Source organism: Phalaenopsis equestris, unplaced genomic scaffold (genome assembly GCF_001263595.1).
Source record: "Phalaenopsis equestris unplaced genomic scaffold, ASM126359v1 Scaffold000968, whole genome shotgun sequence".
In the NCBI taxonomy this organism is placed as follows: domain Eukaryota; kingdom Viridiplantae; phylum Streptophyta; class Magnoliopsida; order Asparagales; family Orchidaceae; genus Phalaenopsis; species Phalaenopsis equestris.
Window position 1 is genome coordinate 235,854 of NW_018165407.1, and position 27,482 is coordinate 263,335.

A 27,482-nucleotide genomic window follows, 5' to 3' on the forward strand; every position below is an offset into this window, starting at 1 on the left:
ATTTGCACACACTTATCTATACCATTTTTTTTTATGAAAAAGCCCAAGAGCAAATATATTAAAGATAAAGATACAGATAGGTTTTTATGGGTGGGCCAAAACACCCAACCCACACGGTACAACACACACCAAGAAATGTAAAAGATGAGTATATATAGAAATAAAAAAAAAACCAAAAATTACCCGGCGCTGAAAAAGTGTGGGTCATCCCAATCTTGTCTTGCCTCTGGCTCTAGTTCTTGGTAGGAATCTAGCTAGCAGATTGGTAAGGTGTTGACCATTACCCGTAGTAACCAAAGTATCATCCATAAGACTCTTGAGTTTTAGTAGATCTCCATTCTTCTTCTTCCTTCTGGAAGTGTAAACCTGTCATTCCTCCTCCGAAGAATCCGCCTGATGGGGTAAAGGTGAAGAAGAAGGATTACTAACATTAATACCCACAATAGGTTCTACAATATGTGAAGTATGAGTTACCATGACACCAGATACTTCTTGAAGAAGTGGAGCTGCGAGACTCTTCTGATTATCAGTCTGAACACTATCATTTATAGGTTATAGTCCATCAGTATTGTTTTGTTTGGAGTTTGTAGGTGCCAACATCGCATCACTCGCATTAACAGTACCAACAGTGTCATGGGGGGGGGGTCCTCAGATGCAACAGACACCTCCTGTCTGGTAGTATCCTCTTCAGGTGAAACTAAAATGTCGACTGCAGTGGGGTCATACCCATCCTTATTCACTTGAACCTTAGATTTCAAATTAGGATGAAATTTGTGGCATTTAGCAAAGATATTGACCAAACATCTTACAGTGGGTAAATTTGTGTTCCATGATGATTAGTTGCCTTGTGCCCAGCCAGACTTCAGTAACATCAGGTAAAGTAATATCCCTTTCCACAAGTATAATGACCACCGAGGGTCTGATTAGGTTGAAAGTAGGCAGATCTAGTTTTAAATGATTCCCAAGGATGACCCAATATAGTAGAGTCTGATGGTGAAAAAAATACAACATGAGACCAGGTAAACTAAATCATACTGGTACAATGGGAGTTCCATGTTTTGGGTCGAAATTAGGAGATCACTTGATTTACTTCATTGATTTGCCTTCGATATTTAGATATTTCTTGGAGAAATTCTGGTGTAGTCCTCAACCACTGTTTGTTAGATCAACACATGTCTCCTGTCCATGAGTCTCACTTTTCACTTGCCTACTAGCTTAAGATCATCAACCCTCTTTCTGATAGCATCCATAGGAGGGTGTCCCCACTGGAATTTTGCAACAAGAGCAAACTTGAATTTTTCGTCAGGGTAGAAATTTCTGATTCAGGAAAAAGATTGTTGTTTTTCCACCTTTCCTACTTCCCTTCTTAATAAAAGGACAATCATCTGTACCCTCACGAGATTCCTTATAACTTGAGGGGAATCCCACTGCAGACTCCACCTGAGGGTTACCCACCATGTGGACAAAGGGGACTTTGTTCGACTTAACCAAACAAGGAGGCGCTATCAGAGCAAGGAGAGTTGTCCGCGTTAAGCTACAGTGAAGTTGCTGCAGCTGGAAAAACAATGAAGGACGAGCGGCTCTGTCGCAGACGCCAAAGGCAGAGCCGGGCACGATGTGACGCCAGATCGAGCGGCTCTGTTAGAAGCGAACATGTCGAGCAGATGCGAACGCGTCGTCGTCGAGACGCAGACGAACGCCGACGAGCGCGAGCCGACGAAGGAGAAAGGAGCGGAAGCTTCGAGCGACAGAATCAATGGTGATCGCCATTCGAAACATTCGAAACCCTAGCAGAGCAGTCGTTTGCCATTTTCATATATATATAAATATATATATACACTTATCCATACCATTTATCCTTAATAATGAGGACAAAAATACTCTTCTGCTCCTCAGAGTCTTTTTAGTTTCTAAAATAATATTAAAAAGTTTAGTAGTCTAAGAAACTCCTAAATATCTTAAATATTTCCCCACTTCTCTTTGGATACCATCAGGTTCTGTTTATTTGTCACTTCTGGTTCTCTTTAAAAACTCCTCAACTTCTGTTTTACTAATGTGATGGTAAAAATAAAAAATATATGTTTATTAACGATATTATGATTATTAAGATTAATCTTATTTTCAAAAACATCATTGAAAAGATTATCAGAATTTTTCACCTACCAGTGTTGAATATCTTTTACTAAGAAAATCATTTTTTGATTTCATCTTTAATACACTTTTCTTGAATCAAATCTTAACTTTTCTTTCATTTTTGTTTGACTAGTTTATACATATATCTTTCATAATCTTTAGTATTCAATCTATCATAAATATCACTAAAAGTAAAGTTCTTAACTTTACAAATTGTTCTCCTAGACTCCATACTGACAATCTATATTTTTCCAGTTCTATAAGTTTTTGCATTTAAAACAATTTTTATAACAAAATTTATTATATTTTATCTTTTCTTTCACATCATTATTCCCCCACAAACTATTTTTATTTATAAAATTTTTCTTTTTAATCCTCCAACTATATCATTTTCCACATATTTAATATTGTTTGTTATTTTATCCCATAAAGAATTGACTTTTTGATGAACATCTCAAATCTTGAAATTTTAAAGTTTATTCATCAAAATAATTTTATTTGTCTTTTAGATGTTCCCATCTAATTCTATTACAATGTTTCATTGTATTTTTTATCTTCTAACTCTTAATCTTAAAATCTAGAACTAAAACTCGAAGTTGAGTACTTAAATTTTCACCTTGAATAACCTTACAGTAATTACATTCTAGATGATCTTTTTTTCTCATAAGAAAATAATAATTTATGTTTTATTAGATACATTTTTATAAGTAATGATATGATCATTTCTTTTCTTAAATAAAATATTAGCAATAATAAAATCATGAACTAAAGCAAAATTTAATATGATTCTAAGTTTTTTATCAATCTCTTCAAAACCTTAGTTATCATGATTATTTTTAAAATAATCAATCACTCTACCAACACGTTCATTTAAATTTGCTTTAATAAAAATTCTTTCTTCCAGAGGTATTATTTGTATTAATTCTTCTAGGTCATTTCAAAATTTTTCTTTTGAACCTATTATCCAAATCTATTTGGGGAGTATAATCACTTCTAACATTAAAAATCTTTGTATCAACAACAATTTTTAGGACTATAACTTTGTCTCAAATTCTAGTAGTTTTTATAATATTATCTTTCAAACTCTTATATATCATTATACTTGCATCATTTATTGCATGAATCCTATCTGAAAGCTATCAATCTCTTTAATATTTTCTGTAACCCATTTAGTTCTTGAACACATAAGATATTCATCTTCATATGAACCGTATCTGTTAATTCTATTAGTTTAACTGCAAGAATATTTTATTTTAAGATCCTATTATAAAATATGGATTAACTTCTTTACTTGTATTTGTCCATAATGTGAGAATCATTGTTTATTTATTAGTACACCTGAGCGTCGTTGCAACGGTCCTTGCACGCTTGTCATAGTATTCAATTCATATAATATGTCTTTTCTAAGAGATGACCTAGCAAAAGAACAAGCATTTATAACAATCACACTCACACCTACGTCCAACATTGCAAAAACACAATCACAACTAACATTTCAAAATCACACCCATGCCTTGTATCTAACAACCAACAAAGAACACCAAACCACACTCATAGCGAAGACGACATTGCAAAACCACAACCAAAACCTCTTTATAACCGTCATGTAACCAAAATCACATAAAAAAACGAGAAGCCCCAAACCACAACTACAGAACAAAAACAAGTCCCGAACCACAACTATAGAGGAAAAATGAGAACCTCCAACAACCACAGAAGCAAAATGATAAGTCTCAAACCACAGCCACATGTGTAATAAAACGAGAAGACAAGGCCACAATCATAAAAGAAAAATGAGAAGCCCAAAACTATAACCATAGAAAAAAATGACAAGTGAAAACTGACAACCACATAAGAAAATTGAGAAATCACAACCAGTATCGGTCGAGATACATACATGGAGGCGACAACAAAAGCAGGGGAGAAGCGAAGTTCACCAAGAATATGCCCTAATACTAGATGCCCATAGTGAAGATGGAAGGTGAAGGAAGTAGGATAGGTTCTATCGTGGATAATTGGAGTAATTTTTGGAAAGGATGAGGGGGCATAAAGGTCATTTCCCATCCAGAGTGCGATCGTTGTGCGAACTGAGCTCTGCAGCCCGTTATCGGCTTCCCTATTTTGATAACGTGATTTCACTAAAAACTCCTCAAAAGTTGGCTCCCAAATGAAGTTTCACTGCTTTTTAAAATGAAAAGCAGTCAAAAAGCCCTTCTAAATGCACCCTACATTTAAAACTCCATTTCGGTTTAAGGAGTGAATTATGGTATTTGATGCTAGGAATATCAAAGCTACACCACTTCCTTTACAAGGCATCACAAAACCTTTATCCTTTGGTATGATTGGGGGTGAATTTCTTAAAAGTAATGAAAGATAATTCTAAATAATCAACAAGAATATAACTCAACTATAGAGGCTTACGGACACTGAACTTTGGCTGCTAGGTGGTGTGGTGCAATTAAAGTAGGTTGGGTAAGTTCTAGGACTGAAAATAAGGGTGAATGATGATGATGCTTGGGAAAGATTTGCACTCAACGGCTGGACAACTAACCGGAATAGGGAAGTTGCAATTCAACTATAAACCTAGTGGCATTATATGTTCGGGAAAAATCACCACCTTGATTCAATTAGAACACCACCTATGAAAAAAAATCAAAGGACAACAATCCGACAACAAGGAACTAGGGAAAACAGTCTCTATTGCATAAATCAAATCCCAAAAATGTTCAAACCAAGTTTTAACAGTATATTTGTATGGAGGAAACCAAATACCCTAATAATGACTTATATCAATTAGCAAATAGCTTTATAATAAACCAATTAGCTTTAGGGAATAAGAATTATTTGAACTAGCCAATGTAGAACCAGTTTGGACTAGTTATGGACGAGATTTTTGTTCTTGTCCCATAAGCAGTCAGATGTTTGCATTGCTCTTCTAGGTAGGAGGAGGGATTGTAGGACTTCCCTAGAACCATGGTAGATGAGGATCATTTGACCATTATATTTGACCATTTGTAATGAGACATCATTTTATTTTATTTTTGCACATTTATCAAAGGACTTTCCCATTTTTTTACTTTTTCTTTGCTTTGATGGAACTTGCAAACTTTTACTTTAAATTTTAGTGCAACATGAAAACTTTCAAGGGTATGTGAGGCGTTGCTTTTATCATTGGAAGTATATGGAAACTTGTTATACAACGATAAGTCTGTAATGTTGAAGGCGGATAAGATGTTTTATTCCCCTCGTAAATCAATTTGTAGGCATTTTGTTATTGATTTTCTTGGCAATTATGAATGGCTCTTTAGAATTAGGCTTGAGTTTTCTGAATGAGCTCACAGGAAATATCTTCTTCTTGATTTTGATTCAGACCAAATTGCCATCCTTAAAGATCATAGCCTTCCTGGACCTAGTAGCCTTTTAATGGTATTTTGTGTTTGTTTGGCAAATTTTTTCCTCATTTGCTCGTGTTAACTCTAGATCTCTCTAAACTTGGCCTCAAGTTCAGTGCTAAACCTAATAATTGGAAGTATCGACACTAGCCCCAATTCTGTGAGAGGGTTTCATTCATATCTTAGAGGGTTCCACTGCTGACTGACTAGTATACTGATTGTAAGCAAACTCGATCTGAAGAATAATTAAATCCTCTACTTGATAATCTTGCCCACAAAGAACCTAAGGATATTTCCCAAACTTTGATTTTTCATCTAGATTTGCCCATCTGTTTGCGATTGAGTAGTTGAACTGAACTAAAACTTTATGCCTAGTTTACTCCATAAAGGCTTAGAAACTTCACTGTCTTTGTATGATGTGATGGTCTTGGGCGGTTGGACATACCATGTAGGGCAACTATCTCTCTAAAATTCAATGCTATAATGTGTGAAGATATCATTTTATGGCAAGGTACTAAGTGTAACATTTTGAAGAAATGCCACTAACACCATAATTGAATCCTTGCTTCGTTAAGTTTGCAGGAAACTTGTAACGAAGTCCATACTCACATTCAACCAAAACAATTCTAGAACACATAGTAGAGTATGGAGACCTGTATTATGCGCACTTTGTTTTAGCTAAATGACATTTTGCACCGTCTATTATGCCTCTCCTCATCCTATACCAATTTAAGCCAGTAGAACTTCTTTTCCACAAAAGAAAAAGTATAGTTCTTCCAAAATGTTTGATTATTACTTCATTGTGACACTCCTTTAAAATATATTTCATGAACGAACTTCTAAGAATATAGAATCTGTTCTGGTCAAAGTTTAGTCAAAGTTTAAAATTTTACGAATAGGTACCAAGACATTTTCTGTGTGTGAGCTGATACATAAGTCTTAAGGTGTTTTGAGGCTTAAACTTCAAATTTAAAAGAAAATGAGTAAATTAATAAGGTATTGTATAAATTATAATGTGGAAAGTAAGAAATAACATATTAATATTCTAACATATTAATACATTAAAACATAATATAACAATGTTTTAACAAAATAAAAATATTAAATTTTGCATAGTAAAAAGTTATACTTTAATATTCAGCTCTCAAATCATAAAATAAGGTGAGTTATATAAATATTAAACTATCAGAGTAAGGTAACATATCAAAGTAAGATACTAAAATATTAAATATGATAATCAAAATAAGTTCAACGCAATTCTTTCTCTTCCACTCATACTGCTCCCTACTTAAGTAAGAATATAATAAGTTATCGATATTTGAATTTTTAAATTTAAAAATTCATTTATTCCCATCACCCAATGGATTTTTGTTAGAGTTATCTCCATATGATAAGTTGCTGCTTGTTCTTGGTTATTTTCATATTCTCTCATTCGCATTTATTTTAATATCATTTATCTTTTTTTTTTCTAATAAATAACCGTCAATAAAGATATTAATTATAATAATAACTAGATTGATAGTTATAATTCAACTACATAAATTTTTATCAATTCATTTTTAATTTATTTCTTGTAATTTAGTGTGTGAGGTGTGAGGGGTTGATAAATGAGGTATATTGATATTATTTTTAATTTTGTTAAAGAATTGTGGATAGACTAAAAAAATTAAAGTGCTTTTAAGGTGAAGTGGGCTTCAGCCTTGGTTGGTTCGGTGTACGCCACATCCTGTAACATTAAGGCATGAGACTCATTGTAATTTTTTTTGTAGGAAATGTTGAGATGGGCCTTATGGTGCGGCTCTTATTCCACAATTTTAAACATGGGTTCTGAGAAAAAAAGCAGCCTTGTAATTTGTTGAATTGCTTATCGATATGTCCTTACAATGAGCCCAAATCTCTTCAAAACTCTCGTCAGTGGAATATGTATCTGATAGCAACTTATGTGGAAATTTTTGCAGAAATTAGGACAAAAAAAAAATTTCTCATCACCAGCACAAAACAAAGAAATTCAAATGCATAAAAGATAAATACCTACAATTTGAGATGTAGGCGATATCTCCCAAACCCTGACCTTAACCATAACCGTAACCGTATGATTCAAGACAACTATCACACATGCATAACCTTATCCTAAATATATTAAACCTATTTATACATGACAATAACAAATAACAAAATGACTAAATTTCTCTTTTAATCTTACACCTAACATAAATCTTCAAATTATTTGGCAGGTTAAAGGAGCATGAGGCGGATGGTGCCATAGGTGCTGGTCTAATATTACTCTCCTCCTAAGATGCACGTTGTCCTCAAGGTGTAAGAGAAGAAACTATTGCTAGATCAGATCATATGGCTTCCACATGACATCATAATCTGATACTTATTTTTATTTAACCCGCAATTCATAGTGACCTTCATAAGTTTGAAATGCAATCTTGTGCACATCTGTCGATCACATCTGAATCTGTTGATATCCTTTCAAATCAATCTTAGAGAATGTTGCAACCCCAAACAATTCATCACTAGCACATCGATCACCAGATAATTTACCTAGAAATGCAAACTCTCGCCTTTCTTCACTAGCAAAACTGTGCTAGAAATGGGGCTTACACTAGGCTATATGATCCCGACCTCCTACCTTTCGCAAATCAATCTTTTGATATCATCAGCCTGGGCACATACTAACGGGAGAAACCTCTTATCTCAAGATTATTGGATGCTCGTGTTCCCTTCGAGGTGGCAATCCACTTAACAACTGGAAAACTTACGCAAACTGTTGTAGGAGCTATTGGATCAGTACTGGAATCTTCACCAACTCCATGTAATACATTTCTTTCATGTGATAAACCCAACCGTATGTATCCTCTCGTTCCAAGGTCGGTATTTTCAACTTTCTTATGTATGAGTCACCTCTATTCCTCGAACGAAGCTCATTCCACCCATGAAATAGGAGTTGGGTTTTCTTCCTTGACCTATATATTATTTTCCATCTTCCAGAAGATTGGCTTACCCTATAATCAGCTCGTCTGTCCATATAGTCTGAAATTCTTTCTGGCTGGGAGATTGCAGCAGCAAAAGGCGCTGACGCGAATGGATACAGCCCTTCGTCGGGATCCCGCCCAATTTGGCTCCTTATTCCAAATCAAAATCGTTTGAATCGATCTTCTTCAACCTGGACTCGTACGCTTTTTCATTTCGCTTGTTGTCGCTCCTTCCTAACTTCCAGATGTTACACAATTCTCTCCAGATGCTTTCACTTGAACCTGCCCTCGAATCCTTTGCTCGATCTTACATTTTTTCATTCATTCCAGCCATCTGGATGTCATACTCTTCCTTCCAACTTCTATCGATACAGCCCTTCGTCGGGATCCCGCCCAATGTGGCTCTTTATTCCAAATCAAAATCGTTTGAATCGATCTTCTTCAACCTAGACTCGTACGCCTTTTCATTTTGCTTGTTTTCCAAACTTCCAGATGTCACACAATTCTCTCCAGATGCTTTCACTTGAAACCGCTCCCGAATACTTTGCTCGATCCCACCTGTTTTCGTTCATTCCAGCCATCTGGATGTCATACTCTTCCTTCCAACTTCTATTGGTCGAGTCTACTTTTGATTATTTCGCTCAATCTCGTGGCTCCAGATTTTCCTTATGAATCAACACATCCCTGATGTCGCACAATTTCTTCAGATTGTTGTCGCTCGCGTTTACTTCAGATGCCCTCGCTCAATCCCGTGATGTGCTTGCTTGAAATTCCACGATCTTCTTCATCATTTTTTCCTTGTCAGAGAACCGCCCCTCTATGTCCAAGAACCTCCTATCCATGTCCTAAAAAGACTACTCCGTCCCAGATCTGATTTGGCTCAACTCTCCCTTTGATTTCTCCTCCAAGTTCTCTACTTTCTTGGCTGCTATTACTCCTAGGATGGTTTTCAATCATGAAGGTTAAACTTTTGTGCGATGTGATTCCATCGTTGGCTTCCAAGGTACCCCTAATCTCGACTGTACCACGTAGTCATAAGCCGCGATTCCATCCTTGGCTTCTCATATCGCATGAATCGTGACTATATTGGGTGCTCATAAGTTGTGACTCTGTCATTGGCTTCCCTGATCGCGCAATCACAACTGTATTGGGAGGTAATACATGATCTCATTGTCGACTTCGAATCGCTATTGTATAGTGAAATTTGATCCTCTCTATACACCGCGATCCCATTGCTTCCCATAATTGAATTGCTACTTTATCGTGACTGGGCATGCCACGTTCCCGACATTAGCTTCCCAATTACCTTGAATTGCGACTATATTGCGAGATTCGACCATGAAGACACACGGTGAGGGATGCCTCGACATTTTGGCATAATATGAGGGGGAGCAGCGGTTGAATGCTCTGATACCAATTTGATAATAATTTCTCTTTAAAGTAGGACACAACAAACTATTTTTCTTTACTAGGATAGTACAACACAATCTGAATGCATAGAAAAATAAATACTTACAAAGAATTTGAGAGGTAGGTGATTTCTTCCAAAACTTAACCCTAAGATTCAAGGCAATAATCACACATGCATAATTGAACCCTAAACATATTAGCTGTAGTTATAACCCACAATAATAACTAACAAATGACTGAATTTCCTTTTTAGACTTATGTCTAACATAAGTCTTCAAATTATTTGGCGGGCTCAGCATCGACTTAGTGAAGCATAAAATGGACAGTGTTGTTGGCGCCGGTCTAGCATATCTTTTAACACTTCAATTTCTGCTACCTTCTACTGCATAATAATGCTCAATAAGTGATGATGACTCACTGCATCAACAATTTTGCTCTCGCTCATTTTATGCTTGAGAATAACATGGAATGAAAAAAAAATCCACCCAGGAGGCATGCATGTTTACCATTTAGTATGCTTTGATTATTGAGGAACCTTAAGATATCATTATCAATTAAAATTATTAACTTATTTTTTAGTAGATAGTGACTTCAGTGATTGAGAGCTCTAACATTGACATAAAACTTCTAATCATAAGTAGTTTCTCTTAGAATCTTTCACTTTTCACCACAGAAGCCGATGGTATGTCCTTTTTGGCTCAACACAATTCCAATCCCCACATTAGAGGCACCGCGCTCTACTTCGAACACTTGACTGAAGTGTGGAAAATCGAGAAAAAGGCATGAGTAACCTACTCCTTCAAAGCCTTAAAGCTAGCTTGTGCTTCATCTAACCAAGCAAATCGCTTAGACTTGAAAAGCTCTATAAAGGTGTTGTCGAGCTAAAATTTTTTATAAGTACAATAGAAAATTAGTCACCCATGGAATTGATATACCTAAGTGATTGACTTTCGGTTGGGTAATTCATAATAACTTCGATTTTAGTGTGGTCTATTTCTATGTAAGTTGCTAAAGCTATATTTATTAAAAAATGCACGTCTGTGGTGTCAAAAAATGACACTTCTTCTTGTGATCATACAATTGTTGTGTCCTAATAACTCTAAACTCCCATTGCAAGAGCTATAAATGTTTCTCCTCTAAAAGATTGTACATTAAGTTATTATCGAAATACACAATCCCAAACTTTCTAATAAAAGTTTGAAAAAACCTAATTCATCAACCTAATAAAGGTACTCTGGGCATTTGGCAGGCTAAAAGGCATAACCATCCACTTATGCAGTTAATCTCGTACCTTGAAAGCTGTCTTTCAGTTATCTCTTAGTCTTATCATAATTTGCTAGTAACCACTATATAAATCGACCTCAGAGAAGATGTTGACTCTATATAATTGATCCAAAAGTCATCCAATCTCGAAATGGAGAACCAATACTTGATGTTGATTTTATTCATCAAGAGTCATTCTTCTTTGGCATAATCAAATTTGAAACTACACGCAACTAGTACTCATATATATCAATCCTCTGGATATCAAATCTGTAACCTGTTTCTGCAATTCCTCTTACTCAGTTGGGTGCATTCAGTAGACATGTCAGTTTGGAAGAATAGACCTTAATAAGAAATTTATGACATAATGTATCTCACTTAATGGTTGCATTCTAGGAGAGAATATCGGGCATGATATCTTGGAACTCTATTAGCAAGGCTTACACAATATATGGTATTGACTTATTAGACTCACCATCTTTTAGGGCTACCTTATTCTTATTGGTGCTTCACTCAAGGCTTATAGAAAGATTGCTCATGGTACTATCACCTCAAACTTTGAACGAACACACATTATCTCTGATTTCATCCAAATTAACAGTATGATGCACTAATTATATTTGGTGAAGGAATATGTGTTATGTAGCCATCATGACTTATGCTCTAGTCATATAACACATGAGCTAATACTCTAATGAACCAATCATCTAACAATCAAGTCTATATTCTGCTTTATCACTCCTCGTACTCAGTTGCTCTCATCTTGCAGAGTAGTCAGTTGGGGAGCACTGATCCTGGAATGAGATTTATGACATACTGAATTTCTCGTAGGGGTGCTAATACAGATCTGTCAGAACATCCTGGAATTTTTATAATATGGGTCACATTCTTTTTAGATTCAGCTCCTTTGTATCACTACTTGCTAGCCTCATCTACGCCAGTCCCATTTGTCTCTCTTATAGATTATAGAAATATAGCATGAGGCATTATAACTCTTATCTTTATTGGAATATTTGTTATTATTGACTTCTTCAATGATAGAAGTATAATATAATTTTCAACCTAGATAAACAACTAGATATTTTTATGATCATCATAAAGTGTACCACTATCATATTGTCACATTTAGCCCAAAAGAATGTGACGGCATCCTTAAACACTTCACATCACATGTAACTTATCTTTAATTTTAAATTCTATGTGACACCTCTTGTCAACACTGATTTCATTCTCTTTCCTCAGCCAAGTAATGGATATGGCTGAAAATCTTTTGGGTAGTTAGGCTCAATTTAGCCATTATATGTGTAGATACTAAGCTCTCACAACTGCCTCCTTTTGTAGTGTGTTACACACCTTCCCTTTCGAGTTATGTTTAAGCCATTTTTGATCCTTGCGCTAGGTCTAAAAAACTCACAGTCCCATAAGGATGTCATCATTATCTGTGGATAATTGATACACCCCTCTTGTATTCTCTTTTGTTGAGTCTTCACTATATATTTCTTCCATTGTCGCCTACTCAGTAAAGGAAAGTTATCTCGTATTGGGGCATTTGGATGCAATAAGATCATATTCATGACACTTCAAGTAGTTCATGGCTGGAAATTACTTGAGGGTGTTGGCCTGAGCAACCTTCTTTTTCTTCTATGTTGTCTTCTCCTCATGGAAGATAGTCCTTGGCTCTCTGGTCAATATGCTTCTGCTGCCCGATCCAGTGGTTTAACTTTAACTGAAGGTTTGTGTGGACCTGTTGTTACAATCATATTCTCAATTTTTTGAGCCAAGGTCTGAGCATCTTGTAAGGTCCAATATAGTTGTAGTTGCACTACATTGTTAATGGATTGCCTCAATCTTTCAAGACATTGAGCCATGATATTATTCTCTAATTCCACTAACTTATAGTATAATCTACTCGAACTCAGCGGCGTAATTTTCTACCGACAGATTATTTTGCTAGAAATGGTGAAATCTTAAAAAAACATATTGTCTGTAATGTGTTGATAGGTATTTTTTCTGCATCTCCCTCTTTATTTTGGATCGTGATTTTGTTTTTTCTCTCATGCTAGCTGACGCAAGTGCATTAAATTTTCTCACCACCGGGAAACACCCTTTTTTAACTTAATGGCAGTTAGCTTATCATTTTGTTTGATGGAACATATTTGTACTGAAAATCCGCTCTACTATCTTTAGCCACTCAATGAGCTTGTTCAGATTCATGCGACCATCAAAATTTAGTAAATTCACCTTCACTCCAGTATCATCATCTCTCCTCCAATACTAAATTTGTCATCTGAAGCTTCTTGGTGAAAAGGATTTACTTCTCTATCTTGGTAATCACTGTTATTGCCGTGGGTGATTTCTCTTGTTGCTTCTTTTTAAAGTCATTGAGCCTCCGTTCGAAGTTACTGATTTTCCGCTATAATTGAAGGATTTTTTGCTGTATTTCCTTCATGGTAAGCTCTTCAGCATCTCGTTGAGGGTTTCTCTTTTGTGGCATAGTAACTTGGTCCTCATTTTAGAGATACAAAAGCTGTAGGATTCTGTTTTAAAGGTTGGCCGAGGCCCGTGGGTTTATGCATTATGGTAGGTATCAGAATGGTCTTACGAAGGTATTATGTTATGGGGATTTTAAGTTTAGGAATTTGGAAGAACAAATCTCTAAATATTTAGAGTTTTTCAAGCTCTGATACCAGATGACATCGATATATATTTACTATACGGTGTGAAAGAATTACGAAGTGGTTAAAATGTTCAGATGAAGAACGGAAGGTAAAATAGTGAAGATGGCGAGCAACCCTACAAGAACTAGTATTGGACAGCTATTCAATTGCAGGAAAATAGCATGCTGCGGCAGTCAAACATCACTTGGCCGCTAGTTTGGAGAGGGAGGAAGGTCTTCGAATGTCCTAGAGAGTTCATCACCTAGATCCTTTTGGGTTACATTGCACCACCTGAGAGATATCAAGTGATGCAACGCTCTAACAAGATGGAACAAAAAATATAATCTTTAAAACATAAAAGCTAAACAAATGTTCAAAAAAACACAACAACATATTTAATTGTCTACCAATAAATGTAACTCTACTTAATAGCGTAATCATGTAAATAGGGCTCTAGGATGCACCAACTGAGAGATATCAAAGGATACAACACTCCAACAAGATGGAACCAAAAAAATAATCTCTAATACATAAAACCAAAACAAAAAAAGTGTCCAAACAACACAACAACATATTTAAATATCCCAACAAAAGGTAACCTAATTAATAGCCTAATCAAGTAAAATAGGACCCCAGCCCCATGGGGACTAAGAGGCTGAACTGGTCCAATCAATTGGACCGATACACTTTCAAGAGTTCGGCTCCCACGGAAGGAGGATGCTACCCATGTCCTGCTCTAGCAAATGCCTGTGTCAATCTACTATTCCATAATGCTGAGAAATATGTGTGTGGTCACCTACGCAAGGAGGTGCACACTATTTGGTTTCTCCCTTGTATCAAACGAGGCGTATATGATATTTTTATAAAAATTTGTTAGGCATTAACTACAAATTTTGCGATATGGTGAGGATGAAGAAATAGTCACTTTTTCTTTTTTATATCACCACTGGGTAAGCTGGGCAGAAAGGTCACTAGCGGTCTATGAATAGGTGTGTCTTTATGTTGACTAGAATAAATAAAAATTTGATCAGAGCGTGTGAAAGCTTGAATAGAACGATCTATTTTCTGGCATCAATTTGAATGATATGGGGAGTCTTTTCTCACGATTTTCAGTATTTTGAATGCATCAACGCTACTTGGTTTGAAAAACAGATGCTGCTTGAGTGTTCTTATAATTTAAGCGAAGCATTTTTAAATGGAAATATGTACCATTACACTCGCTCCATCATTTTTGACCTGTTCATCTAATTGTGGAATAGTTATAGAGGTTAGTACTTCTAAAAGTTATACAAGTAGGGGCCTTGCTATCTTTTGCATAGACGCAAGTTTATTTAAAAAAAATGTGGAGCATCAAGTTCATTGTTAATCTCATTGGAATTTTTAACTTATTCTTTCACCATGGATTTAAGAAGTCGTCACATTTTAATCACCCTTCTCTTTTGATAATTTCAGAACATCGAACGAGTGAATTTTTTTGGTGCATGGGTATATAATTATGTTGCATAAAAATTTGGTTTCTGTACATAATTTTTGATATTATTTACCTTTTTTTTTATAACAGGTTGCAAGTATATTAAACATTTTGGATTTCGAACTTGTAAAAGGTGTTGGAGATTACATTCTAAGGTGAATACTTATTTTATAATATTGTACTTGGCGATTATATTTTTTTTAAACTTTGCCAGATAACATCTACATGAATTGGAATTATTCTCGGAATTATTAATGTAGGATTTTAAACTTGGTTTAAATTCAAGTTAACAATCCTATTATTTTCCTTTTCTAGTTGCTCAAGTCCAATTTTCTTTGATGTCTTCTGTAACTTGTTGATAGTTTTGATTTTCTTAAAAAACATTGTTTCCAATTTCTGGCCAGAGATCTTTCTATCAGTTATTTGAAATTTGAAACATTGGAACGGAATCAATATAGAAGTTTTGGTGCATGTATGCCTGGAGTTGCTTTCTGATTTAGTGTGGCACGTTAGCGGAAATATGGTTTTAAATGCTTCTATTTTTCCCTTTGTTTTCTCATGGGAATGACTTTCGTAAACTCTTTTCCCACGGGAAGGATACTTTAAGAAATTGTCTTGTCAGTCAAATCCTTGATGTTGTTCCACATCATAAACTGCATGTAGAAATTAATATTACGTGGTTTTGGCCGTACAGTTATTGATGCATTAAGATGCTCCTGACTTCCCACGTGTGCATGCTAATGTTATTTGGTCCTAGGTATGTTGTTAACTAGTTATTTAATTTTTTGTATTTAAGCGAATTTTTTAGTTTACTTTATGAAGAGTATGGTGCTCAAACAGTAATTTCATGTTTAAAGTTGAAAGGACCGTGAATTATACTGAAATATAGCAGTCCTTTCAATGTTTAACAACATATCAGCTTATTTTACTTTTTACGGTATCGCATGATAAAGCTTAAAATATGTACTGCTCTCAATTTTTTGTTTTGGCCTGGAACAAGTTGTTTCAAAATTGAATTTTTTGTCGCTCTTTTTGGTTCACTTGTTTTTCTCCTTTCTGTATATTTTTAGTTACTTTATTATAAAAATTTGTTTTGTTATTATTAGCTAAATGATTTAATAAATTTCGAAGCTGCTTTGGTATTGATTATCCGTGCTTATGTTCTTTATTATTGGTTTTTTGTGTCTTTTCAGAGATGTGACAACTTTAATCAGATCAATACTTTCTTCTTTATAGATGCCAAACATATGAAGGTGGTATTGCTGGAGAACCGGGTTCTGAAGCTCATGGTGGGTATGTTTCTCTCACGTGAAGCTATGTTTCATTTCTAATTATCACTCGTGACACACAAAAAAAAAAAATTAAAAATAGTTGAGTATTTGTAATAAATAAAAATGCCTTTTGCCACAGTAATCTTTTTAATGCCATATGAAGGTACACATTTTGTGGATTAGCAGCAATGATTCTTATAAACGAGGTGGATAGGTTGGACTTGACCAGTTTGATTGTAAGGCATCCTTCTGTGTTATTTGATTTAAAACGTACTTTCTTTTTATTTTATGTTTGTTCCTCATCTTCTAATGCTTTTGTTGTGATTCTTTGAAGTTCTAGGTATGAAATATGTTTACTCTTTAGCTGGAGTCAAGTTTGTTTTTGTCTTTTGCTGAGATACAAAAGAGGATATGAGTATTTGGAAGTCGAAAAATATTAGGTAGCTGGCATACTGCTACTTGATGGGTATGATTAGAGAAAAACGAGAGGAGTGGTAGGAAGAGGCTTAGATATCTTTATCATGCATTTTATGATCTATTTATCTTCCTATTTCTTGTTGCATGCAATCTCAGATTTATTGTTCTTACTGAATATTAGTTGGGGTTAGGATATCCTCCTTCAGTTTGCCATTCATCTTGCTATTTTTTAAAGGGCCTCTACTTAATATGTGCATGGATGTTCATCCCCTTCTATGAAGTTTTAAGTAGATCTTAATATCTTGAAGAAATATGAACTTTGTTGCACATCTTATTCTAAGGACAATTTTTTTTATTCTCAACGCCAAATTAAGAGATCAAACACCTTTTTTAAATGTTCATTTGAAAAGCAAATTATGCAGCATTTTTTTAAATAAAAGATTGTCAGGCATTGATATTTTAAGGATTTTTGTTGAGATAGTTATCCTCTTCATTAATTTTATCCCAGTTCCTTGTGGTCGGCTTTATATACTGTAACATTCTTTATAAAAAAAAAATATTTCTGCCAGCGTGCTAGCATTTTGAATGCAATGGAGGCGAAGTGAAAGAACACACAATTAAGTAGATGGAGAGAGGGGTTGCAACCCTCATGCAATCAAATTAAGAGCGCGACGACACAGGCAACATGCCTGCATGCGTGTCTGAGGGTCGCATGGAGAATGATCATCACGTGACAATGAAGTTGAATGGTGCAGGAGCATTGTGTGGGCCTCAAGCAAGAATCAAAGTGAGCAGATGATTACACGAGAAGGGGGTTAGCTTGATTAGGTGTTTTGTGAACAGTGCTCTCTCACGAGCAAAATGATGTACAAACACTTCTAATTAAAGAGCAGAAGCCAAGAATTAATAATGTTAATAAAATTAATAATTGAATAAAAGTCATCGACATGTAATAACCTGAAAAAAAAATGATAATAAAATTAATAATTGAATAGACATGGATAAACACTTATTTATTTTGTGCAAGTCATGTCCCTTTTGGAGAGAGCAGAAGCCAAGAAAAAAGTAAGAAGAAGAGGAGAAAGAGAAGGTGGGGGAGAAATACGATAAGGAAGAATACTTATTGTATAACACTAGAGGCAGGACTGTGAGATGGAGGGCAGCAATCAGTTTCGAAGCGTAGATGATAAAAGGAGAAGTTTGTTGACATCGGAGATGACGCTGAGGTTTCGTCAATGTGCAAGGTATTGCATCGAAGGCATAAGAGAAGCATTGTGTTTCTCAGTATGGTCGATTTGAACCCAAGGTGACGACACCGTGCCCGCGACCTAAGGCAGAGGAGGAGGGAGAAAGGCGGGGTAATTTCTAGCCCTACCTTGCGGGTTCGAGAAGCCGAAGGAATAAGTAGAGGTGCGAAGGAGAAGGAAGGAAGCTGAGTGAGCGAGATAGAAGGACAACCTATCATCGAGCAAACGAGGGCGACGGCGTGGGGAAGTCAAAACCAAGCTTTGTTTGTGGTCTCGTGCAAGGAGGAAGAAATCGGAAGTGCTCTGTGCGGGATGACCAAACAAAATAAGAGTGAAGTAGAAACAAATAAAGCAGAGAAAAGAAGAGGAGGGGAAGTGTCAACGTGCAAAGGAGAAGCCGAACCGAGGCAAGTTAGTGTAATTTAAATTTTTAATTATATGAAATGAATACGTATGTTTTTTTATTAAACAAAATTGTAAAAAATAGAAGGAGGAATTGGGAACAATAAATGAATGATTAAAGAAGTTTACAAAGGATTTGTTCACTTTGTAATAGAAGGAATTCAGGTAAATTTCAATTATGCATCTAATTTATGTTGATTAAATCTTTAATTCTACGATAATGTTAAGATGAAATTATATTAGTTTTGGTAGGGAAGACTTGCAAGGACTTTGTGTTTGTTTATGTGCCTAACGGGGCAGACATATCAGTAGATTCGAGGAATTAATTCAGGTAGAACTTTAATTGAGAGTTACTTTACTTTTAAATACATAATTGTTAAATTTGATAATAAGATAAATTATACTTTCTTAATATCTAAATCATAAATTTATGTCAAATTAGGGTATTAAATTGTAGTGATAATTTAATTAGATAATACTTTATAATTGGTGATAGATATTCAATTGTGAAAGAGATTTTAGAATTTAAAAGCAAATAAAAATCATCTGAAAGCGAGGTGGGTACTTATACTTTTAATTTATAGTAATATTAATTTTTTATATGTTTGATTCGCTCAATGACTTGCTTAGATTAATTTTACTGGCTCTTCAATTTCATTTTGATCTTATTGAGTGTATTTCACTGATATTTGCATTATATTTAAATGTATAGTTTAGATTATTGAATGGTATAATAAGAAAGAGATTTATTATTTGGATTGCTTGCATGTGTATGTTTGATTATGATATAATGCCTTTTTATGGTACTAGTGAGCCCGTGCACGTAAATAGAAAATGATATTGATATTAAAGTACCTTAAATTGTACAATTTTTAGACGGCGCTCATTTAATAAATGTATACAGATTAAAAAATTTGATATGTAAACGATATAGTAAGATATAGTGAAAGTTTAAAATCACGTTGAATGATTATATTAGATAGTACAAACCATCAAACGTCCTTATATTTTTATATTGTTTAATTGGCATGTATATTGTCTCCATTTTCATTGGGTTATTATAGTTTAGGAGTATGAGTATTCATTAGCTTTGTTTAGTTGACTGTTGTTTGGACTAACTTTTTCAGATTTGATTAATATATTAAAAGATGGGCGATAGACAAGAAAAGTTTGATAGGTGTTAGGGATAACCAAAAATAAAGTAAAATCTAACTGTATTACTTTAATTAATTTTTTTAGTGGCTCTTTCATTTTCTAAATGTTAGTCATATAATGAATATAGAAAATTTTTAATTTCCACTGTCCACCTGTCTATTCCCGTATTAGTTAATTCCAATCTCTGGGAAGGGTCGTGATCCGATAGGTATTAGACATTGCATAAAAATTTTTTATTTAAATATTATTTAAAATAAAAGAGGGTGCGAAGAACACGCGTGTCAGACATGTGTTTAAAATTATTGAATTAAATTTTTTGAAAATCATTTTTAAGACAAAAAATAAAATTATTATATAAAATTTAAGAAAGATTTACATACATAACTCTCAATTTTTTATGTATGTATGTATTTGAGACGAATTTCATATTTTACATATATGCTACCTTACACACACACTCACACACATATATGAAAATGTCACTTTTTTAAATTGAAAGTAGTGTTATATTAGATTTGATATGAATGATTTTGGTGGCGTAAATATAAAAAAATAAAATTTATATTTGCAATTATGTAAATACATAAGAAGTCGGTTAACATCTCATGGACTGATTGGGATTATTTTTATTTTTATTTTTTATTTTTTTTTTGTTTTTATTTTTTTATTTTGATTTAAATTAAAGCATGTTTGGTTGATGTAATTTGTTAAAATTTCTCAAAATATTTTAATAAATTTTTTTATTTTTTAAATACAAATTAATTTAAAAAAAATAATAAAATAAATAAAAACATATAAGCTATTAATTTTTAGAAGTTAAATTTATTAAATTTCTTATTTTCTCTATTGCATTATTCATAATATTTTGTTAATTTAAAAACATATATAATAATAATAATATTATTATTATTATTATTATCATTTTCGTGTATTCGACGTGTGTTTTTGTTCTATGTTTTAAATATTAGATGTCTCCCGTGTCGTGTTCGTGCCCCCATGTCAGTATCCGGGCAGCATAGAAAAAGGTGATCAAGATTAAATGAGATCTCTAACAGCAAGGAAGTTAAACATCGGTGGATGATCACGAGAACTGTGCATGTGCAGAGCATTTCATGCGCCTTTGTGTTGTTGCGTAAACGAGGGCGGGCAAGCTTAACACGGCTCAAACAGACGAGAAAGATTGGGTTAAGAAAAATGAAGGTGGGGCGTTACTCGTGCCAAGTTCGTCTACTATCTGAATTAGGGCAACAATCGATCAACATAAGGTAATTTTTCTAATTATGATATTTATTTTAGTTTATTAACTCTGATTATTTTTAGGGCTTTTGATCGGAAATGATAGTTGATTACTTTGGAAAAAAAGAGGGAGAAGTAGACTTTTATTGTATGATTCGAGCATTTCAATAATTTGAAATTGTTTAATTAAGATTTATTTTAATATGAAAATTGTGGGAATTTGGATATAATTTAGTGAAATAAATTTTTAAAAAGTAATATGACTAATTAATATTTTTTATATTCGAAATTATAAGTTGAATTTTGTTTTAGTTTTCTCAAAATTTATAGGTTAAAATAGTTATAGAAATATTAAAGGTGAGTGTAATTAAAAAATGCAATTATTGTGAATGTTAGGATTCATGTATTTATTATAATGTATTAAATTAAAAGGTTAATGATATTATAAGAAAGAAATAATAGTGAAATATAGAATTAATTATGATGAACCCTTTTGATATGTATCAGATTAGAGAAGATGAAGCCGAAATAAAAAAGATTTGAAATCAGGTTATTGACTTATGATTGTGGTGAGTACTCATATTTTTTAATTACAGTAAAAAATTAAAAAATAAAAAACATTGTTTCTTAGTTATAATAAATTTATCTTTTCTTCTACACTTTGTGTGAGATGTCATGGTTACTTAAAATGGTTATAATTGCATATTTTTCTAGTATTTTTCTATTCTATAAATTGATCATGTTGAAATGAATATCATATATATTTGCACTTATTATATGTGCTAGAATATTATATGATGTGAGAATGCGAATGTGTTGAATTATGGAGTGCTTTTATATGCTTAATTGATTGATAAAGTTCATTTTATTATTCTAGCTGGAAAGGTTAAGGTACATGTGTGCATATAAGCTGAAAAAAGTTAGTGATATTGATATATCTTAATTGGTATAACTTAGAAGGTACTCTTGTGAAGGATATAAATGATATAGATAATATAAGTTATTATACTGTACTATTTAATGTTCTAAATCATAATAAAAAGATATTAGTTCTTTTTGTGTACTGAAGTAATATGATTTAACTAGCATGCATGTTGCTTCTATTTTCTTATATTTATATGATTTTAAAAAATGAGTATTCACTAGATGGTTGATAGCTCGTTTTAGTTTAGACTAAACATGTTCAATTAGAAAATAAGTAATAAAAATAAGTTTATTGAAGACGCAGTCAATTTGGAGGCAAGTAATTTATTTTAATTATTTTTTTTATTAATAGTTCTTTCATTATATATGGGTGATTATTTAACGATAGAATTTTTTTTTCATTTTCCTGCCATTTTTTTTATTTTCAAAATTTTAAACTTCTAAGTCTGGGCATGACATTTATCATTATTGGTCATTAGTTTGTGTTGTGCTGATTTTTGAGGTGTTTGATAAATTTTTAATTTTTTTATTTAATTTGATCAAGTTGTCTAATAGTGTTTTTCCTACACTTTATTGTATATATCTGAACTATATAAGCTACATTTAATAGTATGAAGATTTTACAGTTTGTTGTAATCATCAATCTACTTTACATTTAAGTACATTTGCAGAAGATTGAAGAAAAAATTATTATATGTATTAAAAATTTGCATATTTTACTCACTTGATGATTTACCCTTTCAAAACAAATGCCTCAAAATTTCTTTTTTTTTTGTAAATTATAAAAGTATCTCTCATACGACTAACCTACCACTTTGATTTGAAATAAATCGATTAAGAAAAATACCAAAATTTCAAAATTTAAATAAGAAATCTAAAATTCTTTCTCTACCCATATTTCTTCCTTTTCCCCTCTCCATCTCATCTTTTTCTTCTCTTCTTTCTGTTCTCTTTTCCACTCTTCTTCTTCTATTTTACTTTTCTTGTCGCTTTCTGTTACGGTGAAAGGGGGTTATGGGATGGAGGAAAACGAGAAGCAATGCTTATTAATGCATTAGTATTTCCTTAATTCAATTCAGCCATCTAATTTCCTTCAGCCTCTTCATGTTTCAAAGAATGGAAAATATGAAATTCCACTTCCACGTAATGTAATAGGGATGAGCAATAAAATTAAATTGAAACTCTAGGAAAATTTAATCAAAACAGAAGCAAATTTCTTAATTCTTTATCTTTGAGAAAGAGCTTATAATTTGTTTATATCAAAATGATCGATTCAAAATGTATAATGTTATGAATTGATTTTTTATTGTTTTCAGAATAGTGGAATTTTTTTGTATAATTTTTTTGAGTATTTTTTTTACTTCTTCCTTATCAAAATTTGGGTATTACATGAAACAAATGAGCAATTAACTCTTTGGTTTATAATTTAACTGGAATACTTGTGGGTAGAATCCATGCACCTATAGACGTCTTAAGATTGATTGAGTAATGCTTGTAATTGCTCAAGTTGTTCCTAGATGAGATGGAACCATTCAAGTTGTCTTTCTTGACGGTGGTCTAAAAGTTTTGACTAAATTATATGTTTGTGCAATTGATTATTTTTTGTGAAATAAGAATTTGATATTTATCACACAAATCTTGGCAAAAGGGTATGCGCTTCTTGTAATATAGCCCATGAATTATCATAAATAAACATTACTTCACAAAACCAATGTTTTATTATTTTCAGCACATTTCTTTAATATGATAATCTTTCCTAGACAATGATGACACCTATATTGAATAATTTTTTTATTGCTGCATGATTTAATTGAATTCTAATCTTTTGAAAGAAATGTGGACTTATGCATGTGGACATCCAATGCTCGTCTCTTTCAGACCGCCTAGCACTACACTTTTTTTACTTTCCTTCAGTCATATGGTCTATAAAGGCATCTCATACATTTGGAAAATGTTTTATTCTCAATAATTGACCTCTTAATGTAAATTCTTATTCAACCCATGATGTAAAATACACATTCCTTTTCAACAATTTGGGTATATTTCAAATTATCTTAAGGGCTGCCTCAATGGTTTTTGTGGCTATCCTCATCTTTTGCCATAAATCAATAAGAGCATAAATATTCGATTACAATCATGGTACCTTGGAATGCCTTCATAGGGGCATATTGTATATCAAAGCTGTCCGCCATACTTTCAAGATTTCAAGATTGAAATATATTTATTGCTCTGATTTAACATTTTATTTGCATTTTAGTAATGAGAGTAAGTTGGATTGGTTCTTTCTTTAATCACCAACTTAACTAATTGAGACCACTTTTTTAAAGTTAATCCCATTTAATTTATGCAAAATCACCTCCTATTGCTAGCATAGAGGAATTAGATAACATGGATGAATCAGATGAAATTTATACAAAACCATTCTTGTTGCACTAATCATGGCTGTTTTGGCCATAAAATATGGTCTGGATTATATGCTCTTATGATACCAAGAATTTAAGTAATAATTTTTCATGAATTATTCTTTTTAGCCTATCAAGTCTAGATTTATGCTATAGTAAGGTAAAAAAAATCCTAAAGCAAGGAAATTTATAATCATAATACAACGAAAAAATAGGAAAGAGAATAAGATTGGCTAATTAAAAAAGATTCCTACTATTCCTCACAATATAGAAAAAAAATCTCTTGCTTTTCACCAGGAATAATCTCTAATATTTTCCGTACTTTTTTATGTTTGCAGGATTTCATGTCAATGATACATATTGATTGTCCCTTTTTAAATTTATGCATAAAATCTCTTATATTTTATAGTAGTTAAATTTTACATTGTTTTCTATATTTTAATTGTATGTTGCCTTGTGAATATCTAATCTAATGTTTGTACAACAACAAAAACAGCAACAAACCTTTATCCCACTAAATTGGGTCGGCTACTTGAATCCTTTTTTTCCATTGTGTCCTAATGAGTTTCATATTCTTATTTAATTCTAATAAATTAAAATTATTTTTTATGCAATATGCCCAAGTTTTTTTAGATCTACCTCTATTTTTCTTAACATAAGTCAAATCTAAAACATCTACTCTCCTAATCGGATCATAATACAACAACAAACCTTTATCTGATCTAATGTTCGTAGATCTTCAAAAAAAAATTATGGTGCATATAGATTTTTTAATGTTTTTGTACCTTGAATTAGCTACTTAGTATTAATGTCTTGGGAACCTATTTGTTGCTAGATGCCTGCTTTAGTGAATTGTAACGCACTCTTTGTTCGTGCTTTGCTCTTCAAAACAAAAAATATCCCATGCACTTTACATTTTATTTAGCATATTTACCACACCTTCTCTGATGATTTTTGGTTTAGAAAGCTTCAAGGATAGTTTATGTTGTACAGGAGGATATTGATATGTGCCGGCATGGTATATCTACTGTTATGTATGTTTACTTATATGCAATTAGCATTGTTGGTGCAACAAGTGGCTAAGGTCTTCTAAAATTTCTCAATTTCAATTTTATATAGTAATATTATTTCTGCTTAGGATTGGGTTGCTTTTCGTCATGGATTGGAATGTGGGTTTCAAGGACGAACTAACAAGTTGGTTGATGGCTGCTATTCTTTTTGGCAAGTAATTCCCATCATCTTTCATCTCCAGTATTTCATCTCCAGTATTTTTGTCCAGACAAAATTTGATTTTCTTAACTAAATATCAACAATAACAGGGAGGATCTCTTTTTTTAATTCAAAAATTATTTTCAATTGCTGAAAACCAAATTAAATCGCCGCGGGCAAGCAGAGAATGGCTATTCAAAGAAGAAAATGTGGATTCTATTTCTTGTACAGGGTCTAAGCCTGTTGAAAATCCATGCCAAGTTCATTATTTTAATGGCGAAGATGCAGGTAATTGTACTAGATGGATCGTTTACTAAGTTACAAAAGCAAAGGTCATGTAAAGTGAATTCCTGCACAGTAAATGCAGATTTGGCTCCACTATGTAACAATATTTTGAATAAAGTGAATTATGAAATGAAATAATTTATTGTACTTGAAACCAACTCCAAAAAAGGTTACTTTTCATGTAAACACTTGTGCATGTACAAGTTTTCGTCAAACCAAACATCATGCAATGCAAATGTGTTCAGTTTTTTTATGATGCATGTTAGTTTTGTATATTAATTACTTGCATGGTGTATTATTTATAATCAATTATAGAGCATTTTTGGAAGTTCGTTTCTAACATTTGTCTTAGAACAAAAAGGTATGGCATAATCGGAGATGAGGATCTGAAGCAGCTCATCTTTATGCTAATCAAGTCCTAATTGGCTTAGAAAGTTCTCGTTTCTATCTTGTTACGTGTATCGACTAATGCAGGGAGAACATTCTCCTGTGCTCTGCAATTTATATATATCATCCTAACCTTTTGTTTACCTAAAATTAGGTTTTTTTATTGAGTAGAATGGCAAGAAAATTCTTGTCCTTCACTTTTTTTAAAGCTGTAGTTTCACTTGTGAATATATAGTGTTGCAATGGTCGGTAACATATGCATATTGTGTCAAGAAACATGAAGAGCAAGCTAATATGGCCGTGTCTCCCCTTTGGAACAGGGCAGCGATCTGATATTGGCTTTGAATTTATTAGGACTCTAAATGGTGGACCTCTCTTCCACAACATTGCTCTTCAGCAATATATACTCCTTTGTTCCCAGGTGATTGATTATGGTTTTTAATGCTTTCTTCTCAATTCAGTGAATTTTATCCATTTTCATATTGCTTCATTGAGCTGACTTCTTAATTGGCATTTGTATGCGCCAAGAGGGCGATTTTATAGATACTCTCTTAGCTGTTGTCTTTTTTTGGCTTTCGTTGCATTGGATTTCTTTCCTTATATAACGCATAGTTTATCCAAATATCTTTGTATTTAGCAAATGCTTTAAATTGTTCATCACTTTTGTGCTTTCCCTTAACCAAAGATAAAGATGATAATTGATATAATTTTTTCACTCGATGAAGTTGCCTGTTAGATGCATCTCTTGAAGGCTACCAAACAGGCTCTAGTTTTTATGATTAACACACATTTGATTTCAAGTTGGTACAAATTATTACAGCAGAATGGTAGCTCTTATATAAGTATCGAGGATTGTTCTTAGCTAAAGAATCTTGTCAACTTGACCCTAATATTATGGTTTAATATTGGAGACAATCTTGTGTAGTAATGGTCATTGAAACATGTTTATTCATGAAGTGCAAGTAAAAGGTATTTGAAAGCTTGTCTTTAATACATCTTGATTGTTTTTTGTTGTTTTCCATTAACAATTTGCATATATGCATGCAACTTTAATGGCTAAGATTTATGATCCTGTTTTTGTTATTGATTCTCTTCAATTTTTGCTTTGGTATCTTCTGCTAAATTTGATATTAATTTGAATCTGTTTATAGTCCTAAAATAAATATGGATAGAAAAAACTGAGTTAGGTAAGCTTGATTTTAACTAATACTATTGTATTCTTTCAGTATTTATATTTATG

The 27,482-nt window shown here is 33.0% G+C and overlaps 1 protein-coding gene across 1 annotated transcript in view; it reads left to right on the forward strand.

Annotated features, from left to right (window-relative positions):
• LOC110032538 (protein farnesyltransferase subunit beta) overlaps positions 1-26,684 on the forward strand; it is an 86,620-nt gene extending 59,936 nt beyond the window's left edge. The window contains exons 8-13 of the mRNA XM_020736199.1: positions 15,398-15,462; positions 16,544-16,600; positions 16,742-16,814; positions 25,500-25,586; positions 25,681-25,858; positions 26,563-26,684. Coding sequence (XP_020591858.1) covers positions 15,398-15,462; positions 16,544-16,600; positions 16,742-16,814; positions 25,500-25,586; positions 25,681-25,858; positions 26,563-26,684 — 582 coding nt within the window. The remainder of the gene's footprint in view (positions 1-15,397; positions 15,463-16,543; positions 16,601-16,741; positions 16,815-25,499; positions 25,587-25,680; positions 25,859-26,562) is intronic.
• Positions 26,685-27,482: the final 798 nt, after the last annotated feature.